The 25,756-nt window shown below is 37.4% G+C and overlaps 3 protein-coding genes across 3 annotated transcripts in view; 2 read left to right on the top strand and 1 right to left on the bottom strand.

The window, feature by feature from the left end:
- The first annotated feature begins 224 nt into the window (after positions 1–224).
- LOC107098397 (cytochrome c oxidase subunit 7B, mitochondrial-like) lies at positions 225–2,931 on the top strand. The gene is made up of 3 exons (XM_015396065.1): positions 225–460; positions 1,499–1,614; positions 2,720–2,931. The coding sequence occupies exons 1-3, from the start codon at positions 424–426 to the stop codon at positions 2,801–2,803; spliced, it is 237 nt and encodes a 78-aa protein (XP_015251551.1). The 5' UTR covers positions 225–423; the 3' UTR covers positions 2,804–2,931.
- A 1,167-nt stretch (positions 2,932–4,098) lies between these two features.
- On the top strand, positions 4,099–14,525 carry pgk1 (phosphoglycerate kinase 1). Its single transcript, XM_015396054.1, has 11 exons — positions 4,099–4,293; positions 5,938–5,988; positions 6,100–6,255; positions 7,100–7,244; positions 9,205–9,308; positions 10,310–10,429; positions 11,214–11,328; positions 13,135–13,314; positions 13,420–13,597; positions 13,736–13,834; positions 13,946–14,525. The coding sequence occupies exons 1-11, from the start codon at positions 4,229–4,231 to the stop codon at positions 13,984–13,986; spliced, it is 1,254 nt and encodes a 417-aa protein (XP_015251540.1). The 5' UTR covers positions 4,099–4,228; the 3' UTR covers positions 13,987–14,525.
- Positions 14,526–14,830: 305 nt separating this feature from the next.
- Positions 14,831–25,756, bottom strand: part of LOC107098395 — a 17,256-nt gene continuing 6,330 nt past the window's right edge. The window contains exons 4-13 of the mRNA XM_015396063.1: positions 24,086–24,128; positions 22,690–22,733; positions 22,564–22,597; positions 20,254–20,285; positions 20,126–20,164; positions 19,991–20,027; positions 17,624–17,673; positions 16,319–16,378; positions 16,180–16,224; positions 14,831–15,141 (exon numbers count right to left, since the gene is read on the bottom strand). Coding sequence (XP_015251549.1) covers positions 15,101–15,141; positions 16,180–16,224; positions 16,319–16,378; positions 17,624–17,673; positions 19,991–20,027; positions 20,126–20,164; positions 20,254–20,285; positions 22,564–22,597; positions 22,690–22,733; positions 24,086–24,128 — 425 coding nt within the window. The 3' untranslated portion in view covers positions 14,831–15,100. The remainder of the gene's footprint in view (positions 15,142–16,179; positions 16,225–16,318; positions 16,379–17,623; positions 17,674–19,990; positions 20,028–20,125; positions 20,165–20,253; positions 20,286–22,563; positions 22,598–22,689; positions 22,734–24,085; positions 24,129–25,756) is intronic.

Here is a 25,756-nt window from a genome sequence, read left to right as displayed (position 1 = left end):
CTGGCTAGTTGTGATGTATTATGATGACGATTTTTAGGCATACGTAATAATTGTATTTTATCTGAGCCAAGCACTCCGCATATTTTTCTCGCTTTCTATTTTAACGGTTATTTTTTCTTTACGCATGCGTACAGAAAAGTCGCTGTCGTGTTGCGTTAAAGGACCTATCTCGAGCAGAAATATTTTACAGACACCCACTGATATATGTAGCGGTATAGTTGTAGTTCCTTACTCATTTTATTTTAAAGGCATTTTATAGAGAACTCACATATTATACTCTCGTTTAAGTCAAACAGTTTAGAACGCAGAGCTTCTAAATGAGTTTTAACGACGTCACTTGAACGCCACAGCTTCCGGTATATATCCTACAGACGGCCATATTGGACCTTTTCAAGGGTATCTGAAGTCGCCAGGCCAGCCAACATGTACCGGTTCGCTAAAGCTGTAGCTAACGTCAGTGGTAAGAAGTCTTCCTTCCTTTCTAATTCATGTCTTATTTCTGCAATTTACCCGGGAACTAGTTCTTTATTGGTCAGGAGGAAGATATTATAAGCTTTTTTGTTGTTTGACCGCCCCCAACATACCCGCTATAAGCTAGCGAATGTTAGCATGCCCATAAGAATCCTGATGTAAATATTATAAACGTAAATATGTCACTAGTATTTTGACCCTAGGAGACAAAATAAAGACAGTTCTTAGTCCTGAAATGAATTCTTCATAACCATGTTATAATTATTGCAAAATGGGCATTTTATTTCCAAAATTGCTTTCCAATTTGGTACAAGACTGCTGGTCTACCTTTCACAAGTTAAAATTTGGAACAAATAAAAAAGAATGTTATATTTGAAAGGGGAAACGTGCAGTATTAGACTTTAACAGCAAAAACAGCTTTTCTAAATCTAACTGTAATTCTTTTTCTATGTCTCTCTTCTGTGTATTGGGCGGTTTTATACCGAAAATTATGTAGTACTTTATTCTTAATTCATATCCATATAAAATGCTCTTCTTGGGCAAAATCAGACGTATCTGTGAGCTTAACTTCATAAAAATATACTCTTATATCTAAGGGACAATTTATAAATATGGCAATTTTGTAGAAGTTTTATTTAAAGTTAGTCTTAACCTTAGTTTTACTGATATAGCTGCGTTAAGACTAAGGGAAGAAAATATGCAAAAAATAAACAGAATCCAAATGATCATAGATTCATTCAGCCCTGACCATAATTTTTTCAACAAAATAACCTTAGCTTAATTCACCCCACAGGTGTAGTGGATATCGTCCAATGCATACCTCTTCTATGAATGCTCAAATATGTGTTCAGCTTCTTATAAAGAGCTTTATTCTGACTTATACTTTGATTCCCCTTTTATGCATTATGTTAAATTGCAATCTGTTTTCCAGAAGAACCGCAGGACTTAAATGCTGTTTTATTCTATTTATAAGACAAAAATATCCAATGCTATCAGGATTTCTAACTGTGGTTATTTTTTTATACAGGCCAGGCTGTTCGGCAAGTGAGGCACGGATCAACAGCTTCTCAGAACTTCCATAGCAAGTATGGCATGGGTGTACTGGTCAGTGGAACAGCCTTCTGCACCATTGTTTGGGGATATGTAAGTCCAATCATCCTGTAATCGTTATCAAAACAATGTAACTGGTTGTATAAACTGATTAAAACAAAGTCTGAATTAGGAGATAATAATGTTGATAGGTTTTGGAATTTTTCAACTATCTGGAGAAGGAAAAGGGCAAGCGTGAAAAAGGTTTAATGCAGTCTGTTGGGGAAAAAATTTGATTAGTTTTTGTCTGAGGATGCTGAAGTTGACCTTAAAGTTTTAACTCTCTAAGTAAAATCAGCTGTTCTTTTATATAATATTTTGTAATAATAATAATTTAAATTCAGTATTTAGGTTTTATCTGCCTGATTTGAATTGCTTCTTTTGTAAAACAATGGAAAGATTTGTAGTTCATTAACCTCTGTCCAAATTATAAATAAGCGTTAGGTTACCACACTCCTCATTATCAGAAAAAACAAAGATTTCTACTTTGAAGTAAAATAAGTTGCAGCTATTGTGTATGTTGATGATGGATTTGTTTAGCTCATTTATTCATGTTTTATAGGGCATACGTGATTACACCACACAGTTATATGGCTGCTCAACACAAGCTTAGTAGTTTATAGTTGTGGCCACTAGAGGGCATCTAATGCTTGTTTTCTCTTTTGGATTTTGAAAGGATGACCTTTCCATTTAGCAATTTAGGGCATGACTTTGGAAAACTATGTTTCTTGAAGTCAAAGAAAGGTGTTTGTTTAGAAAGATAAAGGATTGTATTATTAAAGTAAAGGATCTGCTTGATCCTGACTTTATCATGAAGTGTAGAGTGTCCTTTTCAATGTCATTATTTTGGTTTTTCAACATACTTGGAGCCAGATATATGCTATAAATTATGGTCATGCTTCATGAGAATTTTTTTTTTATCGACTTGAGGATTTTTAAGGCAATTTATTTTATTTTTTTCACTGTGAAATGAGCAATAGCTCATAAAATTATCCTCAGTCAGGAATGTGTAAACTTCATGAAAATGTCTAAAAGGTCTGAAAATATAAATTTTAACACAAAAATGCTAAAAGTAAAAAGATTATCCTTTTCAGACTTTTTAGATCCAATGTGGTTCTGGGATCACATTAGTAACCTTTATTTTTTTGTCTCTGTGCAGGTACTGACTCAGACTGGAATCGTCTGGAATCTGTCCCCAGTCAATAAGGTGATGCCCAAACCATGGAGGGAGGCAGAGGAGTGAAGAGCCAACATGAAGCTCAAACCCTAATTGTATAGATGGATAACCATTATCTGTGTTCAGATGGTGGATTGCTGTGTTTATTCCAACATCCTATTTTGTCCAAATAAAATGATTCCACTGGTCTGCCATTTGAAGGCTGTTTCCTGAAAAGAACAAAAACTGTCTGTTTTGTTTATAGTCTTGTCTGTATAATTTTCAACGATTATAGCATAGTTTTATTTTTATGTTGGTCCTGAGGATGCTTGAACCTCTAGATAGGCGTGTCCAAATCCAATATTGATATGTGAAGCAGGACTGATATCAGCCAGAAAAAAAACCCAAACATATTTATTATATTTTTACCCTTTATCCAATATTTCTACTAAAATAAGCAAGCTAATAAAGCGCTTTGCTTTATTGCGCTTCTTTTTAGAGTTTGACACCCATAGGCCCATAATAAATAGGTCAGTTCTCATACCTGTTGATGATAAACATCGTTCTGTTTATGCATTATAGCATGATCTTTTTTTTTTTTTTTGGGTTAAGCTTATGCATGATTTGTGCTTACGTCGTATCGGTTTAATATTTGCATCTGTCAATACTTCAATATCTTAGATTGACATCATACCTCTAAGTTCAACTTTTAAGATATTTAATTAAGTTGAATCACCTGAAACCCCTTATTCAAATGATTGTATTGTATAAACTACAAGCCTGTTAATATACTGAAAAAACAATTAAGGACACGGTTAAATATGCCAGAATAAAACCGAAAAACACCAAAGCCATTTTTGCATATAAATCTGCTTAAATATATTTGTGTTAATAACATATAATTGCTAATTTCAAATTACTCAAATATTGTATCAAATTAAGATTGGTTTTCATAAAATTAGAAATACAGCTTTTAAGAATCTAGAAATGTCAAACGATAATGGCATGTAGGGGTAAATGTCTTCTGTATAGTCAGGGTTTGACAAAAAAAAGTTGATTTTTTTTCAGGTTTCTTACCTCATAGATACAAGCACACACTTTTGCCCTTTAAATTGATTAATGTATACTGGCGTTTCTAATAGTTTTAATTTACAGATTTTGTATTTACATTTGAAATGTATTTGCTGCATAGTATAAAGCTAAATTTAACATTACTAATTAAAAATCAGGACCGTTTTAAACTATTCAATATGATAATATGAATATACCTGTGGATCAGCTGCTGCTGTCACTAAGAGAAACGTATGTCCATTTCATCCAATCAGCACACACCAGCTGCAACAACATTAACCAATCAAATGCCAGGGAATAGATTTGCCCCACCCCCACGGTGTTCGTTCGCTCTGCTCTAAGGTCACCGCTGACATTCGGTCGCTAGCTCATCAGCAGCTGAAGGAAGCGGAGGAGATCCAGTCAGGACGCTAAAAGACAGAACCAACCGAACTAGCCATCATGTCTCTTTCCAATAAACTCACTCTTGATAAGGTGGACGTCAAGGGGAAGCGAGTCATCATGAGGTGGGTGATTTAATATGGCCTGAAGTAGCATTTACACGAACTGCAGCTAATCGGAAATGAGCCGTCAGTTAGCTAGTTCTGATCCCGTGAAACAGCAGCCATTGTTTACTTGTCTTCATTGGACTCAGTAAAGATGGTTAACTGCTTCTGGGTCGTTTCAGTTCAGTTTGGAGATGACAGGAAGTGAATTGGTGGCTTGTCACGTTTTCTAATCGTGATACGTGTTAGAGAGGAGATGCTGAATGGATGAGGCATCCGCATCCAACATGCTGCTCGGCCTGCCATTTAATGGCAATCCGGGAAGGTTTTAACACGCCTAAAACATGAATATAAAACCGTCTCATTTAAATTCTGAATAGATATCAATTTTGCCAGAACTAATCAGAGGCGTGGCATTAGATTTAAAGTTTAGGGGGATCATTTCCACCAGTTTTGGTCCATTAATCCATCAAATAAATCTTAATTCTTTAAAAGTTAAATACGATCCAGATTTGAGGCAGAATTTTAAAGTGAATACAATGTTGAATTTGGCTATTTGCTGTTTCCACTAAAGTGTTACGTCATTCTAACTCAAATACATCTATTCAGAATCAGATGAGGAATGCAAAGCAGGAGATCAAAGAGTTTGGTAGTTTAGGTAGCTTTAATTCTTTAAAGCAAAAAGCTGTAGCCTTTTCTACATGCATTAGCAATTTAGTTTGCTTTTCTTTTTTACTTTCTTTGTGGTCTCCTATAAGCAAAAGCCTCATAGTCTGTTAGGGAGCATTTGAAACTGACACCATGTGTGGAAATGTCAGAGGGCCATGTGGGTTTGCTCAGTTTAGTGATGCAATCCACCAGCACCATAGGACAAGGTTCACTATTCTGTGTTTAAAAAGTCAGTTTAAGTGAATTCAAATATGTTTAGATTGGAGGTATTGCTGCTTTGGTCTCTAGAAGCATGTTGCCACAAACCAAAGTTGAGGCCTGTTGCAGCCTGCCACATTGCTGGGCGCTGCTGGAGAATCACAAAGGCTGGGTGTTGCTACAGGGATCAGCAGCTTCCCCATTGGGCACCTTTTTGTAGAGTTAATTGCAGTCAATTTTATACAGTCTATTAGGGAACATTTAAAAGTTTTATGTGTTGAGTAAAAGAAAATTGTAAGTAAAATTAATCTGTAAGCTTTTGACTTAATTCAACATATGATGTTCTTTAAAAAAAAAAAAAGTTTTTTCATCAACAACCCAATATTTATAATTTTTTATATTTATCCTTACCATGTTTAATCTTACTGCACTTCTGATGTTTTACCAGTCTGGTTAGCAGAATTCTAGCTTTAAATGGAGGCCAATGTGGTTGGAATAACAGTAGGTGGTAACTATAATGGCTCCAGTTGAATGGAGTCCCAGGGACGTGCTGTGTTCTGTTGGGCTCCCAATCCGTCACTTTATAATTTAAGATATGACATCCGCTCATGAAGAACAGCAGCTGAAATCCCTTTCATAACCATCTGACCTACTAAGTTCTTAAATCCAAACTAACTCAATTTCTATGCATCAATTTCTCATAAAGACCAAGTATGTTAAACTTCTTTGTTGTTGTGTTTTTAAAGTGAAATGCCACATTAGACTCATCATTTAATTAGAATAACCTCTCTGTTTCAGAGTCGACTTCAACGTTCCTATGAAGGACAAGCACATCACCAACAATCAGAGGTTAAGCTCTTTATTTGTTTTACAAATTTCTACATTGAGCAGCAAAAGTTTTTTTTGTTTTTTTTAACTGATAGATAAAATAAAGCTGGACACCTGAATTGGGATTTTTAGGATCAAGGCAGCAGTTCCAAGCATCCAGCACTGTCTCGACCACGGGGCGAAGTCTGTGGTGCTGATGAGCCACCTGGGACGTCCTGATGGGAACCCTATGCCGGAGAAATATTCCCTGGAGCCCGTTGCTGCTGAGCTTAAGACTCTCCTTGGAAAGTGAGTGGATAATTGTTTATTTTTTTTGTTTTGTTTGTGCTAATGCCAATTGTTGGCTTTCTCTCATCCAAATTGTGACCTCTAATGCACTGCTTCATATTTTATTCATGTTACAAAAGGACTGCATTAATTTTTTAAAGGAAATTTGATCTAAATGGTGGCAAAATAAATATTTGCAAATTAAAACAAGTGTCCCTGATCCACATGGTTAATATCTTCATGAGCTAGAATTATTTTATTTTTCTTATTAAACCTTCTCATTCCCAAACTTGGTTCAATTTGGATACGTTTTTTTTGTGAAAGTTATTGTTTTTCACAAATCTTGGTGAGTATGCCTACCTCGAGGCCGGCTTACTGGCCACACCACATTAGCTTAAAAAGATTTTTATATCTTTAGATCTCACATGCCTTAACTGTGTACAGATCAGTTTGAAGCCACCGGTTCAGTCCATAGGAGCAGTTTGTTAAAGTTCGACCGGAACAAAAATGAAAAATGCCCCAAAATCAACCTTTGACCTAAAATGGTTGACTTCCTGTGGGTTTTTAGAGCATACAACCAAAATGTTTTGTTTTTTTCATGATTTGGGGTGCTCTGTGACTTACGATTTGCCCATCTCACTTTAGGGGTTGCTGTTGAGCCATTTGGCCACGCCCATTTTTAATACAGTTAAAATACTTACATTTTTATCAGGACAATTTACTGCAAACTTTTAGTTTTTTAATATGTTAAGGCCTTCAAAAAGCCGATTCATCCATTAGGCGAAAAAAAATCATTAACAATAAATATCCAATAGGATTTATAGAAAGGATGTAAAACCTGAGCGCCATTTGTTGGGCTCTGCAGGGACGTCACCTTCCTGAAGGACTGTGTGGGTCCAGAGGTGGAGGCTGCCTGCGCTAATCCTGCTGCTGGATCCGTCATCCTTCTGGAGAACCTCCGCTTCCACGTCGCAGAGGAGGGAAAAGGCAAGGACGCCTCTGGAAACAAGGTGAGTCTGCTTCTGCGGTCAGGCTGAAAAATAATGTACCTGGTCTTTAAGAGGCGAGGGATGTCATCACTGGAATAAAATGGGAGTGCCTATATATACCTAAAGTGTTTATTTTAGGTTGTTATAAAATCAAAAGCTGCAGAGCTTTAGGTTTAGCTCCCTTGACTCGCATAATTTCACCTGCATCTGGGCTGATGCTGGAAGGTCATTATGGACACTCAAAGTCTAAGATTTTATTTGTTGTAATGATTACAAAGGGCCCATAAACTGGGGCAGTTGTATTTAAAATGAAATATTTCACTATGAATGGAATCAGTTTAGTAGAAAAAATAGTTTCAAAATGAACTTAATGACCCAAGACTCTTTACATAGTTTTCTAGGTTAAGTAACCTCACCGGTTAAAGTTTGCATCATGTTAGCTGATGTAGTAGAAAGATTCCTGATCTGTTTAGTCCGAGAAATCAAACTGGGGCAGGGTCTTAAAATGACCTCTGTGTCAAAGTCAAAGCTGTACATCAAAAGGCTATCTGTAGAAACATTTACAGTTATGAGATTGTCCTCTTTACCATAGTTTTCCACATGAAGTTTAGGTATCAGAAAAACGGTTCAAACAACATCATCCCTCGATGGCCCCCAATAGACAGTGTTGACCTGCTGGCATTTATCCTGAAGGTCTCCTGGCTTTCCTGGGCTGGGAGGCCTGAATGGCATGCTGCTTTATTTCTACAGTGATGGACAGGTCTATTTTTAATGCATCTAGACCTCCACGCTGCCAAATCGACCCACTTCGAGATAGACGGGCCCTCAGAACCAACTATCCTCCATGTTTAAGTGTTTCCCTGCTGCTGCAAACCTGACAAGTTTACCAGTGGGTGATTGAAAGGCTTCTGCAACTATTGATGAGGGCAATGCAGTAAACTGAAGCCATGTGTCCCAGCTAAATCATGAACCCCTATGGAGCAGTGCTTAGAATCCCCCCCACAGTATCATGGGTGTTAAAAAAACGCATTTGGTTTTCATAAATTATATTCTATTACTTTCCTATTATAGTTTGTAACATTAAACACTTTTTGGTCATGTCTTAAAAAACAAATCACTTTATTGCTTTTCACAGATATTTTTTGATTAATCTAAATTAGAAAGATAATGAGTTATGCACCTGTAAATACGTTTCAACAGTGTAGAGTTAAAAAAAAAATATATATTTCATCTATGGAGATTAGATGGTGTGTTTTGGAGACGCCAAAGGAAGGTGGAAGTGCAGGCAGCAGAAACTGAGCAGCAGTCCAAGTGTCTGACATTTGCTCGACATTGAAGAACCCTCTTGACCTTTATCTGCCCTCCGGTCCGACACTGGTGACCCGTGGCTATAAAAGTGCAGCAGAAACCTGATATGAAGCAAACCATCTGTATCATGTCTCCCTTTACTTTACTGCACATAAGTCAGATCTAAAGTATATGGACACATCTCACATACTCTTTCTGTGCTCTGTATTCTAGTTATTTAATTCAGAGTAGCAGGGATTCAGGTTTCGCTGTAGAACTAAACCGCAAGATTGTATAACCCTGGGGTTTCGGATTAGTGGGGAAAAAATCTCATTTAATTAAACATGTATGAATGGAACAGCTTGCAGTCAGAAAGGTGTGGCAGCCTGTTTATCTCAGCTTTGGATGCTGGTGAGAGCAGTTCAGATTGTTAGCAGAGATGTCATTTTTTCCCAAACATTGTTGCAGCAGCAGCTCTGAAACAAATCCTAAACGGTCCTTAGAGACTGATGATAATTCCAGTTCCTCTCACTGTCCTCTGCAGGGCTGATCATCTGCTGATTTTCTTTGTGTTATCATACTTTGAAACCATGGTAGAAAAAGCAGGGATCAGTAGTTTTTGCTGCCCTGACACTCTCTGTCTCTTAGTTTTTCTCGTCGTCTTCTTTCTTAATTTTATTTCTTTGTCCTTCAGACCAAGGCCACCCAGGAACAGACCGACTCCTTCAGGGCGTCTCTTTCCAAACTGGGGGATGTTTACGTCAACGATGCCTTTGGGACGGCTCACAGAGCTCACAGGTGAACTGAATGCTAAATAGTTAGATAATAATCAGTGGGAAATGATATATGTACTTTAATAAAGCCACACTGTGAATTATGTTCCACAAACACAAAGAGCCACATTGTCTCAGTAGTTTTATACAGAGTCGGTCCGGTGACCAGTGTGACCTTTGACTAAACTGGTTCTGAATATGAAAACACGTGTTTATTGTTGGTGAGGCTGTCCAAAATACAGGTATGTTGCAGGTTAGTGGGCTATTTTCTACAGTAAGGTTATCATTAACTAAAACTAATGAAATGGTGAAAACTGGAATAAAAACTAGACCTTGCAAAACACAAAAACTCATTGAAACTGTAATTACAGTTTAGAAAATTAATTTAGATAAAAGTCATCTAAAATAAAATACTTAAACTATAACTGAAATTATTAAAAATTAAAAACGAACTTGAGTTAAGAAATTAAAAAAAATGCTAAAAACAAATAAAAACTAAAATAGAAAATCTGAAGTTAAAATTGAATTAAAAACTAATGGAAATTTCTAAAGGATTTAAACCTTGGATTGTACTATGAATAGGTATTTAAATGAATGGTAATTTCTTTCAGACTATTTTTGACAAACAATAATTAACATTAAATGAATAAACCAGATACAGCAAAAGAGACTGGTTAACATCGACCAAACACTAATTTCCAAACTAAATTCATCTGAACATCAATGGAAACAAAACCCTCCACCAAATATACCTGTCAGTATATACAGCCAGAGAACTGACATTGATTTATGTAAAATGTCTGAAAAGGGGTATGAAGAAGTAAAACCCATTTCCCCCTCTCCCTCTAATTGCATTTAAATTAACTTCAAGTAGAGAAACCTTCTTGTTAAACTTTTTTTATTATCCAATATCGATCGTGAAAGCAGACATTACGGTGAATGGAATTCTTTGATGCTTTCCAGAGGCATGCTAGATCTGAGCCTCCTGCTTGGTTGTAAATGTGTGTTTCTCTCTTTCTCCTCCAGCTCCATGGTGGGAGTTAATCTGCCTCAGAAAGCTGCTGGTTTCCTCATGAAGAAGGAGCTGGACTACTTTGCCATGGCTCTGGAGAAACCTCAGAGACCCTTCCTGGCCATCCTGGGAGGGTGAGAAGATCTTCCTTTCTTTCTTTCTTCCTCTGACCCCTTGTGTCCTTCTTTTCTTCCCATCCATCCTTATTTCCTTTTTCTTTTTTTTTTACCCTCCTCCCTTCACATCAAACTGTCCTTCATGCCCTTTCTTCCTGTCCACCCTTATTTCTCCATTTTCTTTCTCATTTCCTGCTTTTTCTTGTTCCATATGTCCATTTGTCCTTTCATGTCCACTCTTGCATACATACATACGTCTGTCTGTAAATTTCAAGGTCAGTGACTTCCAACTGTAGAAATATCAGCCATACATTCATACTAAGCTTTAGTAATTTTAGATCTAAAATTTAATGTAAAGACCTGATGGCTCTGAAAGGGCTGTTTTACGTTTTTAATGACAAATAACTATGGAAACGGGACACATTTCCAAAAATTCAATTTCAAAATTCTGACTTATTGGAAGGTGATTTTTTATTTTTTTTTTTCTTCATTCTTTAGTAAAGCTCAGGGTCTAACGAGGGGCAGGCTATAATCGGGGTTCCTGTAATCTGGACTATGAATATTTCAGTGATAGATTAAGTCTCCATAAAAGGCTAAGAACTTTTGTTTAGCTCTCACCTTGCCAACAGAATTTGATTCCCTGGTTGGTTTACAGATGAAAAATTACTGTTAGATCTAGTCGACCATAACCGCCTAGCTTAGTTTGCCCCCCCCCTTTTTTTTTTTTTTTTTTTTTTTTTTGCTCTGGTAAATTTTCTCTCTTCTATGCTGACTGGTTTCTGCCCTCTGGTCTCTGCTTCAGGGCAAAGGTGAAAGATAAGATCCAGCTGATCAACAACATGCTGGATAAGGTCGACGAGATGATCATCGGTGGCGGCATGGCCTTCACATTCCTCAAAGTCCTCAACAACATGGAGGTGAGGAAGGCCTCCCTACACCCCTCATCACCTGCGTTTTCTTAATCAGTTAAAATCACTTTTAAATGTCCATATTTTAGTGCTTAAGCTTGTTCAGGGTAGGCAGACGGAAACATGGAGCTGTTCTGAAACATGTTTTACTTTATGAACTTCAATATTTTTATGTTTCAATGTTTACTACTACTACTTCACCCATAAACAGATATTATTTTAATTTCATTGGAGCTGTTTCCCATCATGAGATATAAACTGTAAAAATATATGACATATCTTCCAGTATGAATGAAGTGTAATGCTTAGGATGAGGCGATTCCAGCCTTAACACTAATGTTATTACTTTATTAGCTTGGCAGTAATGTATGACAGAGCGGTACAAAAGCTGTAAAAACATAATTTTTTTCAATTTCACGGTTTCACACCCTTCAAAATAAGAACAAAAAAAAATTAGAGTTCTCTTTGATCTTTTTTTGTTTTTTCCAATGTCAAATCTGTATGATGTTGCCTTTGACCTGATTCATACAGGTCAATATTTGATAAAATTGTTGCTACCACAGAGATAGAAAAAAGACAAAATGTTAACTTAGAAAATCTCCCTTTTTTCCCAACCTCCCCGTGGAGCATGCGTTCTCAACAGAATTGCAAATGGTAGTGAAATAAATGACACTAAAATTAACAATAATAAAACAAAACTTGTCTTTAGTATCGAAACCATGCCAACCCTACAATCTACAGCAATACCTGATTTCCAGATCTATTACAATTTTTGGGAGTGTTAAACATCTTCATTGGCAAGTATTTTGAAGTGTAATTAATATTTAGAGGGATCATCATACCCGTAGTCTCTTTTGGCAAGAAAAAAAAAAAGTTCTTGTTGGACCATTCATAGGAAAAAAGGGGCAATCTTAGCATGTTTTAGGGGACATCTTAGAAAACTCAAAAAGAAAAGAAAAAACATGTTTTGCTTAAGTAAACTTGAAGGTTAATGAAGCTTAAAAATTTGATGTTCAAGTTGTAAAGATGGAGTAGATGGTGAGACCTGATCAGTCCAAAAAGAATAAATGAATCATGATATCGTGATATTTCATTCAGTGATGCTAGTTAGTAGTCCTGGTCTGAAGGCCCCTAAGAGACGATTGGATCTCCCCAGCTACCAGAAACTGACTAAAAGCTGGAACTCAATGACACAAATGTAGTTTTTATAGGACTAATGATATAGGTTTCCAGTAATGTAATGAGCTACAGGTCAGTGAAGTGTTGCGAAACCAATCTGTGTGTTTTAGTTCTACCACAGATAGTCTGTGACCTCAGTTCTATCTTTTTAACAAAAGGGTTTGGAAATTTGTTCTTTTATTTGTTTGAGGGGGAAATTGTCTCCATCACGATCCTCAAACACTGAGCCTGGCCTGAACAGAGATAAAATAAAACAGCAGGAAAAGGACCAACAGGGAGTTTCTCAACAGCTTAGTTAAAAGGGGAAGTTTCAGGAAGATTACTTTTAAAGACTTTTGCAATGTTGGGTCACAGGAAGTAAGGAGTGAAGCACGTTGAAGCAGATCGGTGGGATCATTTTCATGCAGTCACCTTTTTCTTGTTGGGTTCCACAGGGTTTGATCCTCAGAACTTTCTATTTTCTGTACCTGCCTCTGTTTTTAGGAGTTTTGTGTTTCACCTTTTATAGCAAATAATTCATACTCCTTCCAGCTTTACCAGCGGAAACATAAAAACAGCCCTACCTTGAAGGAAGGGGTAAGAATAAAAACCTAAGTCAGTGGCTGAAATGGATTTTTTTTGTTTTTTCTTATTCAGATTGGTACCTCTCTGTTTGATGAGGAAGGTGCCGGCATCGTCAAAGACTTGATGGCCAAAGCCGAGAAGAACGGAGTCAAGATCACCCTTCCTGTTGATTTTATGACCGCAGACAAATTCGATGAGAAAGCCACCACTGGCACTGCTACCGTCGCTGCCGGGATCCCCGCCGGCTGGATGGTAAATCGAAGACTCAGCCTTAGTCATTAAATATCACACGCTTTTACTTTGCTGACGGGTTTTTGCTAACTCTCACTTATTGAACCACGTTTCTGTGTGTGTTAGGGTCTGGACTGCGGACCAGAGAGCTCCAAGCTTTACGCCGAAGCAGTGGGCCGGGCCAAGCAGATCGTGTGGAACGGTCCAGTCGGTGTGTTTGAGTGGGATAACTTCGCCAAGGGAACGAAGAATCTGATGGACAAAGTGGTGGAGGTGACCAAATCAGGCTGCATCACAATCATCGGTAAGAAAAAGTAGATAGTGAAGCTGTTTTATGGCTTTTTTTTGTTTAAGATCAGCTCTGTGGTTAATAACCATGCATATGTAGTAAGCAACGATGCAATTCATTCTTTAAATCTGTTGCTGTTTGTGCTTTGTCCAGGTGGGGGTGACACTGCTACCTGCTGCGCCAAGTGGAACACGGAGGACAAAGTTAGCCATGTGAGCACTGGAGGTGGAGCCAGTCTGGAGCTGCTGGAAGGTAGGTGTTTGAAAACTTTAAAAAAAAAACGTGTTTAATTTCTAAAAACACAACCAAAGTGGTGCTAAAATAAAACTCCCAGAGGTTAAAGTGGTCTCTTTATGTCCTCAGGTAAAGTGCTGCCTGGCGTGGACGCCCTCAGCAGTGTCTAAAGCGTCTGTTAGCTGGAGAGTGTCTGTCTGCGAGTGTGTGAGAGGTGGATCATCTCGTTAAACATCCCCAGAAGAGTCCTAAACACACCTGACCTTAACCTGCAGAGATCTCCCTCCTCGGCTCTGACTCGCAGCACAATCTGTGCTCCTCTCAGACCTGCTGTCATTTTACAAATAGAGCTCTCCGCCTTACATCAACGTGCTGCTTAAAGACGAACCGCTGAAAGGAAGAGCCTTTACCCACACGTTTCATTTTTGACCTTTTTTGTCAAAAGTTCAAAGATACTGCAAGCTCCTGTCTGTAAAGCAGCGGTGAGGGCCCTGCTTCATTTGTAACAAGTCAGCTCCGTTAACCCCTGAATGCGTGTGAATGTTAGCATCTCCCCCTGAGATCAAAGCTGCAGCACCATGAGAGTATACTGTATATGTAGAGCTTCTGTAAAAGGTATTAATGCGGTGTTTGTAGATGTTACCTTCTGTCTGTTTGGCACTGAATTCACCCGTCTGATCCGTTCTAACAATAAAAACCTTCTCTGTGATGATCTTGTTGAGACTGAAGATCTGTGACTCAAAACAAGTGATAGAAAATCTTTTTTTGCTTCAGAGCAAATAAGAAAAAACAGTTTTAGCTGGTTCTTGACAAGGAGTTTGATTTAGAAAAATATTTCCCTAAAATAAACGAAGGCTTGATTATGCTTATGGCTAAAGAAATGCCTAATACTTAAATGGTAGGTAAAAAAAAATCATTACCAAACCTTTTGCAAGTGTTCATTTTTAATCAACCACACTTCTCTGTATTTTGTGGTTAAAATTCAGCCTCTATTTACAGATCCCCTTAAAAAAATTTTTTTCTAAACACTGTTTAAGCACCAGCAATATAACTCCCCAAGAAAGGGAAAATTCATAACATGAAAACATGTTTTAAAATAGACTTAACTTTATTAGGCAAATAAGATGACCCAACTGTACAGAAGTGAATATTTTGACCACTAGATGGCAGTCTTAGGTTGTACCTAAAGGTGCTGGGATATTTACACACAGAAAACTGAACACTGAGGGTTTAAACTATAGTTTGATCAGATGCTGAGGATGAAAAGCAGCAGACGTGGTGCGTTCAGGTAGACTCTCCATTTTCATTCACATAATCGGGCTCATCTAGAAAGAAAGATGACAAAATGAACATGCTTTCTAATGGATGCAGTGAGTCCAGTTGGATTGGTGTTTTCTGATAAATCTGTAAAACCTAAAATTTTTAACTTGTATTTAAAAGCAACAAAAAGGAACGTGATGGCTACAATAATTCCACACTATTTTACAAATTACAAATATTTGTTACCTTACTTAACCTTAAGTAGAATTTAACTGGAAACTTAACTGTAATTATGTTTTAGACAACTTTTTTATATATATTTTTTTCAATGATTTCTACTTTCTCAATACATTTTAAAAACAGACCAGTTAGTTTTGTTTCAGTTAAGCTTATTTTCATTAAGGCCTGTTGGTGTTAAAAAAAAAAATTAAAACATTCAAAATAATTTGTTTTATCCAGACAATTTTCTTAATGGTAGGACTCCACCAACTTGTTTGCCACATACCAAAATAAATAGTTTTTCAAGATGATGCAAAATTAAATTTGACACTATTGCCATTAGTCATAGAACAAAGAAAATTAGGTATAAGGAACTTAAAATCCAGAATTGTAGAAACATATTCTGTTGAAAGCACCTATCTCTGACATTTTTTGATGCATTACTTTTAAGTAGTTTTAAAATTTGTACCTTTACGTCAGTAAAAAGCTTCTATAAAAGTGTTTTAAACAGTAGGTTTTATACTTCTACTTGAGTAAGAAACATTAATACTTTTGAAACCTCTGCTTTTAAGTTTAATTTGCTTACTCTGGCCACCCTTCTATTGTAGCATTTTATTTACAGAACAGCTGCTCCTTCATTTTGCCCTCATTGGGTACCACATCCAGCATCTGTTGGATTTCATGTTTTAGTTGTTTCAGTTTTGAATTATGCCAAATTTATAGAGAAGGACGGATGTATCGAGTCTTGTGGCTCATATCACACCTTAGCTGAAAGCTTGGCTTTATTACATTGCTCTGTTTTATTGCTTCAGGTCAGCGTGTTTGTATTTGCATGAAATTGCCAAAAAATCACTTTACATTTTATTACATAGATCAGAACTCACCGCTTTCCTGCTGTTCCAGGAACTCTGCGTTTTCATAATCGTCATCTGTTTTGGTGAAAGAGCATTTTGAGTGAGTCATCTGCCACTACAACATCAAGATTTTCATGCTGAAACACTGAGAGCACAGACTGGATTTTACCTTCTGTTATTGACAGAGACGGGAAAACATTCCCATAAAGGCCAGGATTCTGCTCAGCTTCTAGAAACAAAGCATTCATGTCATGAAACGTCAAAAAAGATTATGTATTTATTAAACTACTACATCTACTAGACACAAAGGAACACCATTATAACCTCAAACCACATATGTATTATGAAAGACAGAAAACTCCCTGACTCTGTTGCCCACTGTTTTTGATAACTTTCATTAAAACAAGTTTTTTCGTTATATTGCCACCAAACAGTGTCTGCTTTATTCAACCTAAAGAAATCATGGGTTTTGTTTTGTTTTTTGCATCTTGGTGAAGCATTTCTCAGATAAAAACACAAAAAAAGATGTAATATTTTATATGAATTCATCCTCAACGACAATAAGTTCACTAAAGACAATCAAATCCCTTTAATTGTGCTGGTGAAGATTCTCAGTCAACCAGGTCATAGACATTCCAAAAAAGTTGAAGACATTTTGCTTCCCATCCAGGAAGCTTTTTCAATTAAAAATGTCACAAATAACGTAAAGTTCGAGGCTTTATAGAGTGAAGCAAAAACAAAGCCTTGTTTTGGCCTAAAAAACATGCAAATTAAACTGAACATAAGGGTCTGTCCCTTAGGAATGGGGGTCGTTTAATTGTGCCCACTTCAGCCACCAGAGGAACAGTACCAGCTTTTAGCTCTGCACACAGGCGACTTTGTTTTTTTGCATTTTTAACTTCACCAAGCAACTCTGAAAAAACTCTGAAAAAATGTTTTAGAAGTTTTTTGTTTTGACTTCCTGTAAATTTCCTGAAACCACTGATCTAGAGCCTGGGTCACTGTGAGCTCAGTCCCAGTTAAAAATCCTCCTGGTCTTTCTGGCCTCTGCCACAGGGACAAGGTCAATTCCAGAGCCTCAGTTACATATCTTTGTTTTATATGTATAGGCACCTAACCCAGATCCCTTCTACACGAGGACTCTTCGCTTATTGTTTTACCCCAACAGAGTAAGTTTGCTGGTCATAATCATACATCTGAAACCACATGTGATAGACACTGTATGAGGAAAGACTAACGCAAAAAAAAAAACAACAACCAAAAACCTCAAATTATAGCCCCCTAGCTCCTGTTCCTAGGTCCTAGGCCTAGGACCCTTTATGGGGTCAACAGTAAGAACTCTACCCAGAGTAGGAAAAGAGCTACGTACTGTTTCAGTGATTCTGAACAAGCCTCAGGCTTATTGACGTCTCTATGAGCAGGACATGCAGATGAATGACGTGTTAATATGTGGTTTAAGGCATAAACTACTTACCTGCTAAATGGCTTTTTTCGTTCTCATATAATGACACTGCGATCGGTGCTCTGTGAAACAGTGAAACACAGTCTTTCATTTCAAATTCAGTTGTTTGCATGAGTTAATGTTCAGCTCAGCAGTACTCCATGCTTTTTTATAGTTTAGTCTATTTTTCTTTTCACCTGTTTTTCTCAATTCATAAAGTTTCTTAAATTGAATTGTTTTTTTCTTTGTTTTGTTTAATCCAGGAGAGTTAATTATATTCCCAGGGATTTTCTATCTTTGAGGGGATTTCAGTTTATAGGTGAGAAATTCCTGCTTTACTGGTTTGGCTGCAGATCTTTCTATTTGCTAACCGTATTTTCTGGTTCTTCATTCTGATTGGCTCTAAGGCTCTATTTTCACATTTTCTGGGAACCCAGCTCAGACCAGTCATCCGTGGATTGGGTCAACTTCTATGATTGTTGCTCAGTCTTCTTTGCTCCTCTTTCATCATGGTTTCCTCTGCAGGTGGTGAGTCCACTGGGGGATGGCGTCACGTCGCTCTTTCAGCCGGGCGTCTCGTACCTCAATCTTTTTTTCTTTTCATAGGGGCTATTGAACTGCTCTTTGTCTGATCTGTCACCAAGATCCTGTTTGCCTTGGGAGACCCTACCAAAACACAGCGTCTGGGATCATCCAGGCACTGAAACCCCCTCCACCACATAAAGGTGGCGGTTCTCAGTCTTTCAGGAGAGGCTTGGAGTAGAACTGTTCCTCCTTCACATCGAAAAGAGTCAGCTGAGGTGGCTCAACATCTTTTTCGGATGCCCCCTGGCGAGCCAGCAAATGATGGAGAGACGATGTCTATCTGCTGGCCTGGGAGCACCATAGGCTTCTCCTAGAAGAGTTGGAGGAGGTGTCTGAGGAGAAGGAAGTCTGGCAGTCTCTGCTGAGACTACTGCCTCCGTGACTCGGTCCCGGAAGAAGCGGGAGACGATGAGACCATGTAGCTCAGGAGCCAGTTACCTTAAACCTATGGAGCTGATAACCACCTTTGTTGCACCAATTATTACTACTCAATGTTAGAGTCAGTAAGGTTTATTTCATACTTCTCTGTTGGAAATAAATGAAATAGAAATGTCTCTTTCAGGGTAATGTCGGCCATGTCTTTCTCAGTTCATCCTGATGTTAACATGAGATTCTCCTTCTTTCCTTCCTTTTCTTAACTGTTATTTTACTTAACGGTTACCTTTATGCCTTACATTTCCATACAAGATCAGAGCTGGCCCAAGGCATAAGTGAACTGAGCCTAAGTCTGGGTACCTCAAACCATCAGGGGACTGCCATCTGGGCTTGAGTTTTAACACAAACCCTGATTCTAACATGTTTGAAATGTTTGTTGAAAATACAAATACTATTAAATTTGATTTGGTTTCAAAATAGATCAATTAAAATATTTCAAAGGAATTATCAACTTTAATTTGTTAAAAATTAAGAGAATAGTGGTAGCAGAACTTAAGGCTCCAGCGGAGATCGCTGGCCTACAGTGAACCAAAATACTGAGGGATGTGAGGAGAATGACATCACAAGCAGATGTGGTCATCAGCGGATAACGAGGAGCAGCTGAGGCAGAAAGTAAGCAGGGAGACTGAGGGAAGTAGACTAATTAACATGGGAAAGTAAGACTAAAATCCACTGAAACTCTAAATAAAAGGGAAGCGGAAGAGATCTAAGATAAACAAGGGTACACTGAGAACAGAATTAAACAACAGAAATAATACAACAAGAAAAAAATCCTCAAATCTAATGTCCAAGGATTATGACAAGTGGGGCCCCAAATCCACCTCTCTTTAAGGGCCAACACAACCTTGAGCCAGCACTAGATGAGACCGGGTTGGCCTGTGGTTCTTTGCCGCCTGTCTCTCCTTCTCTCTTGTACCCCCTTTTCTATCAGATTACTCTACAATAACGAGCCACTAGTGCTGCTAAAACCTCAACCTCAAAATAAATAAACACATAAAACAAAACAAAATCTTTTTGTAATACAGAGGAAGTGTTTAAAAAATGTGAATATTAAAAGATTTCTTGCATCTAACCGAACCAGTTTTATTCTAGCTATGATTCAACACCTAGTCTGTAGCTTCTCACTGAATATTCAATTTTTATGCAGAGCAAATCAAAGGAAATTCCCACTGCTTTCTTTTGAAAGCAAAAGTTAACTCAATTCTCATTTCAGATAAAATTAACTTTACGTCATGGAGATCAATGTCTCTCAAAGTGGCTGATTAGTCACAAAATAATGGACACCGTCGGCTCAAAACTAGCAGGCTCTCCACATGATGCTGTCGGTCACAGGGGTTTAGAAATATTAAAAGCGTGGAGAGTTAAATAAATGAGACTTACACATAGTCATGTTCCAGGCTGGAGCTGATTGTTTGCACTGTAAGAACACAGCAAGAAGCATTAATATAAAAGCCGCTTGTGGGAATTCTGTTGAAAAAATACTTCAAAAAAGTACTGCAACGTAAACCGACTTACAACCTGACACATTTTCATAGTCCTGCTCTTCGGTTTGAGCTGCAAACACAGATTGATCGCACAACTGGTTACTTAAAGAAGTTTCCGGCTTCTTTTCTACGCATTCATACCGAGGAGCAGCAGCTTACCGTCTTGAAATTGATTCTCCTCAGGAGTGTCTCTGGAAAACAGTTGTTCTTTATTATTCAAACTGCTAAACGACACAGGGGGACAGCTCATTATTCCCTCACAGTCAAATTAGTTCCAATGAGCATAAGACAAACATGTCTGATTTCCTAATTCACATGTTTTGTTAAACCATATGAATAGCGAAGTCCTTTGGGTGGTCCAGAGTCATGCTGTTGACTTTAGGGGGGTGATACCTACGAAGCGACTGGCGAGTAATGGGGGACAGAGTTAGTTAGGCCACATTTTGATAATAAAATGTGGCGCTAATAGAACTGACCTGCTCTTTCCAATCTTTGTAAAACAGACTCCTTTCTGTCACTACTCCACATGGGAAAAACTAAGCACATCCCATGATTCAACAGGATAAGCTGCAAAAACGCTTTGTAGCTCTGTCAGTCTGTCGTTTTTTGCAGCATTGCTTGATATGTTGGAGGTTTGAACAGTTTTTTTTCTGTGCAGACCCACAAAGTCAGCATTTCAATGAGCTTAAGGTTAACTTTGAAAAGGCCAATACTACACATTGGTTGTTTGTCTTTTTAAGGTCTCTGTAAAGTGCCTTGAAAAAACGTGCTGTCAATTGGTGATAGCACCAATAAAATAATAATAATAATAATATAAATAAACTGAAATTGAAGATAAATTGAATGCAATTTTACAAACATTATCAAAATGTAGTTCTAGTTCATGTTAATGACCATGTTTTGGCTAAGCTTCAGCTGTCAGACCCTAGAGAAAAGAGTTTAGTGACTAAAGGGGGCCAAAATGAGGTGGCTGCAAAAAACAAGGCAAAACATACTGTAGGAGGTGTGTGTCCTGATCTGTTGTTTGGTTTTATCCATATCTAAAACTTTGGATTATACTCAGACCTGTGTTCTGAGGCGATAATTGTCTAAAGGACTTGTTGTAGTACAGTAGTAGCCATTCAAAATTTCCCCACTTTCTTCATGGGTCCTTGGCTGGTCCCCAACAAATGTTTTTTAAACATCAATATTTGTACTAAAATATTCTTTCTCTCAAGACTTCTGGACATTATGATCTTAAGAGAAGCTTTATTTCCTGGTCAGACCCTGTTATTTAGTGAAAGGGTGGAGTCAGAGTAAAAAAAAGGATGTCTAGGAGAAGGCCAGTGGCTGGAAGTTGGATGGGATTTCGCTGGGAGCTGCAGGGCAGTTGGCAGCCATTTCGGCTGCCATTTGACTGGGAAGGGCCATTTTTATTGGCTGCTACTGTAGGAGTCATATGGTCGGTTCATTCAGATGCAACTGTTTAAAGCAAAGTTCTGCTTCCATCAGAGAGAAGCAGTTTTTTTTCCCAATTTCATGGACTTTTTGCCAACATTAGCAAGAGAAAAGCAAAGCAAACAAACTCATATTGGGTGAGTTTCTCCTGATTTTTACTTCCATGAACTCTAACATTTAACAGGCTAACTTAGGCATGCAGGATCTGATCTGAGATTCCTCAAGCATTGTAAAATGAGAGTTTTTAGTTTATCTAACTTTGCATGGAAATCTACTACTAGGAACACCACCAGCTGTCTTCATTCTTCACCTCTTCAATAGTTTGGAATGGTGGGCAGCAACGGAGAAAGGATGCAGTCTTACCTTTTAAATTTTCTTTAAATACTTGTTTTATCCGGAAAAGCAAAAGTGAATAAACTCCTACTTTTATACCATAGTATCTGGGTCGTGCTTTTTCTGTTAGATGCATTGGAAGCAGGGTAGATTTCTATGTGCTGAAGATATTACTTTGCACATTGCACATCTTTATAACATGACAGGTGCATGTCCAACTTGCAGAAGAAGACATTTTTTTGCAAACTTTCAAGACTAGACCTTTATCAGGCAAAATCTGTTTGTCTAGTACTAAAATGTTGCAAATAAATGTCTTCTTCTGCAAGATGGACAGTGTGCAGGAGTCTTCTTTAAATTATGTGCTGAAGATAAAATTGCCTGTTTTTCTAAAAAGATGGATCGAAACCTCTTCAACAAGTACTGTAGATAAAAAATGGACATAAGATGATGTGTAAGCAAGTGCAAAGGTTTTAAACCCTACCCTACCTAATTTTTTCCTCATTTCCTTCCAAGGAAAAAAGGCTTTGCATTATAGATGACTTGATTAAAATGTCAAAGGTATTTAAAATGTGTTTGTTAAAGAAAAGGAACAAATTGAATTAAAGAATGCTTCTGACTCTTTTTTTCTATCAAATGCAACCTGCAGACTGTGATAGCATCTGTTTATTTAAGATAAGAAGATCGTCACTCTGTACATACTCTGAGGGTGAAGACATCGGATTGGCTCTGGTGACTGAAAAATACAAAAAAAGAACCAAAAACGATCAACAAATCCTCAGTATCAAATTCCCACCTCCAAAAATGTTTGTTATGTTTTGTTCTTACCTGTTTTTGATCTCATCACTGCAAATTTGCTGCCCCCACGCTGACTGCCAACAAATAATTTCAGAATGACATGAATTTGAAGTTTTAAGCTATAACAGACTGTTTCTTCTTTTATTTTAACAGATAAATGTTCCAGATCAGGTAAAAGTGACCTTTTAATTGCTTATCTAATTAGCTAGGTTAATTGGCTGAACAGGCGAGGTGTTCACAGGGGAACTGAACACTTGGCCTTTTCAGCCATGCCAACAATTCTCTCTAATGACCCCCCTTTCAGAGAAATAGAAAGGTATGAGGTATTGCAGGCTAACAAAGAACCCAAACTACTTCTCATTCCTGAGGGACGGACCCGTTCATCCAGTTCAATGTGAATGTTTTCTAAGCCAAAACAAGGCTTTGTTTTTGGCCCACTTTATAAAGCATCAAACTCAACCCTATTGCTGACATTTTGAATTGAAAAAGCTTCCTGGATAGGAAGCGAAGTGTCTTCAAATTTAGAAACAAAGTCCAGTGAACTGTTTTTTATCTTTCTTGGTATAAATATCAATTATTTTTTAATTGTTTGCTATATTTAGAAACAATATAAAACAAATGGTAATAATAATTTGCAGGACATGATAAATGCACATTTAACCAGATTATTGTCTCTCCCTCCAAACTCTCAACCTTTGACTTCTTATATATATATAAATAAATAAAAGGTACCTTTGACACTACAAAGTATTTCTTTGTTATGAAATATTGGAGAAAGGCTTTTGCCTCCATTACGATGCTGGCTCTCCACATTTCATAACCTCACTCTGAAGCAGCTGCAACATGGCATTATGACACTTCTGGCAATAAGGCTTTTCTTTAGGAAAGCTGCATAAAGTCAACAACAAATTGTCTTTGTTGAAAAACACATTTTTCCAACTTGAAACTACCTAGAAATCAACTGCTGCTGATACTTTGCAGATAAGCTGCTAAAAGAGCCAGGTTCTCTCAACCTTGAGGAGAAACTACCACACTCTGCCTCACATCACCACAGAAAGTGGGTGTTTGTTTACTTGGCAGGCGTGGCGCAATCAAGGTGGGCGCTTCCCGTAGAGGGTGGGTAAACTTTGCCCTATGTAGGAGGGCGATGGCTACTCATTTTCCAGAACGGCAAGGGCTGCTGCCCAGAGAGCAGCATTCATATAGATTACTAAGACATGAATGAATAAAACGAAATACCACTAAGTGCAGGAATACCATTATAACATAGTTAGTAACAAATACATTTAGCATGATAAGGGCCCTTTAATTTCCCCATTGTCCCACAATTGCCCAATTCATCATCATCATCATCTGAAACATTTAAAGAAATTTGAACAAAAAACAAATGAAGTCTAAAAGGCGGCAAAAACGTTTTGATACTCACAATATCTGTGGGTCATATATTTGAGACTCCTCATGTATAGTAGCTGCAAAGATGCAAAATGACATAAAAAACAAACTTTTAATAGGAACCAACTTATGTCGGTCTGGCATACAATAGTATGAGTGAAGCACTGGGTAATTAAAGAATCGTCTCAGTAAGGTTGCTGATTAAAAACTTGATTTTTCTATTTTAAAATGTTCTCACTGGAAGCAGGACGGCATCAGCAACAAGTTTCTTACAAATAAGTATATAGAAAAACTATGTTGTATAGATAAATATGCATGCATGTGTACAAAAACCCACCACTTTGCTGCTTTAATTAGGAACCCCAAAATCCTGCATGAAAAACACACGGCCAGCCCACTCCCACCCACACATGGCAGCACGATCCAAAGAGATATTGTTGTTAATTGTAATTATTTTAATTATCTGACCCATAACAATATGTTAAAAAATGACTGATAACAATGTTAAAGGCGACATATTGTGCATACACTGCTAAAACCATCTAGAAATAAGTAGACATTTCTTAAATTAAATGTATTCACCCTTAATTTGAGTAGGTAAATAAGACGATTTGATATAGAATTAATTTTTTTATTCTTAAAATAAGATAATTGGATAATATGCACTTGAAATAAGACAATAACATTGTTTTTTTCTTATTTGAAATGTAAATTGTCTTTTTGCATTGGCAAAGTGTCTCAATAACCTCCCCAATTCAAGAATAAAATGCACTTATTTTAAGAAAAATGACTTTAAATTTACTTTTAGATTTATTTTTTTGCATTGTATTTAGCCCCAAATCCTTTTATCCAATTTAAGTCAATTATTTTAAGTCAATGCCAGGTAAAGCCAAGGCAAGAAGGTAAATAAATACAAATAATTTGAACATGAGTTCCCAACTATAACAATGAACATTTACAAGCATTGCATTTGAGACATAATGATTATACCCAAGTCATAAAAATCCTGAACAGGGATATTAAACATACATTTTTTTGCTTTTTTTCCCTAATTTTTTGCTTTTTCTGTTTATTTTTGAAGAAAATTCTGTTTTTTACTTCGGGGAAGGAATCCTGGTTGAGCTCCTTCTCCATCATTTGATCGTCACCAGGTGTGCGATTACCGTACAAACTGATCTGAGATGCTTCCTGACGGCACCTTAACATTATGCTGCAGAGCTTTGCTGCTCTACTTGCTAATTAGGTGGTGCCCCTAATAAACTGCTGTTTATTTTAGCTTCAGCCCTTCTCAGAAGCTTAGTTTGTCAAAAATAATAGACTTCCTTTGCTGTGACCATTAAAATGACCACAACAGACCTCAGGTTTAGCATACTGTAGCCCTCACTACACCATGACTTACATATGGCTAACTACTGATACTTTACGCTGATTTATTTGTTTCTGTTTACATGAACCCCAGTCGGCCTCGGCAAATGGCTTCTCACACTGAGCCTGGTTTTGCTGGAGTTTTCTTCCTGTTAGTAGATAGTTTTTCCTCTCCTCTGTCACTACCAGAGATGGGAAGTAACGAAGTACAAATACTTCGTTACTGTACTCAAGTAGATTTTTCTGATATATTTACTTTACTTTACTACTTATTTTTATGGCGACTTTTTACTTCCACTCCTTACATTTTTACACAAATATCTGTACTTTCTACTCCTTA

The sequence above is a fragment of the Cyprinodon variegatus genome, unplaced genomic scaffold (assembly GCF_000732505.1).
Source record: "Cyprinodon variegatus isolate N-32 unplaced genomic scaffold, C_variegatus-1.0 Scaffold774, whole genome shotgun sequence".
In the NCBI taxonomy this organism is placed as follows: Eukaryota; Metazoa; Chordata; class Actinopteri; order Cyprinodontiformes; family Cyprinodontidae; genus Cyprinodon; species Cyprinodon variegatus.
Note: the sequence above shows the minus strand (reverse complement) of the source record. Positions and strands in the feature narration are given on the sequence as shown.

What these genes read in the sequence shown, in the direction of transcription:
- LOC107098397 (XM_015396065.1), top strand. Translation starts at nt 424, where the DNA reads ATGTACCGGTTCGCTAAAGCTGTAGCTAACGTCAGTG. An exon ending in AGCTGTAGCTAACGTCAGTG is followed by an intron (nt 461 to 1,498) that starts GTAAGAAGTCTT and finishes TTTTTTATACAG; the next exon opens with GCCAGGCTGTTCGGCAAGTG. An exon ending in GCACCATTGTTTGGGGATAT is followed by an intron (nt 1,615 to 2,719) that starts GTAAGTCCAATC and finishes GTCTCTGTGCAG; the next exon opens with GTACTGACTCAGACTGGAAT.
- pgk1 (XM_015396054.1), top strand. Translation starts at nt 4,229, where the DNA reads ATGTCTCTTTCCAATAAACTCACTCTTGATAAGGTGGACGTCAAGGGG. An exon ending in CTTAAGACTCTCCTTGGAAA is followed by an intron (nt 6,256 to 7,099) that starts GTGAGTGGATAA and finishes TGGGCTCTGCAG; the next exon opens with GGACGTCACCTTCCTGAAGG. An exon ending in GGATCCCCGCCGGCTGGATG is followed by an intron (nt 13,315 to 13,419) that starts GTAAATCGAAGA and finishes TGTGTGTGTTAG; the next exon opens with GGTCTGGACTGCGGACCAGA.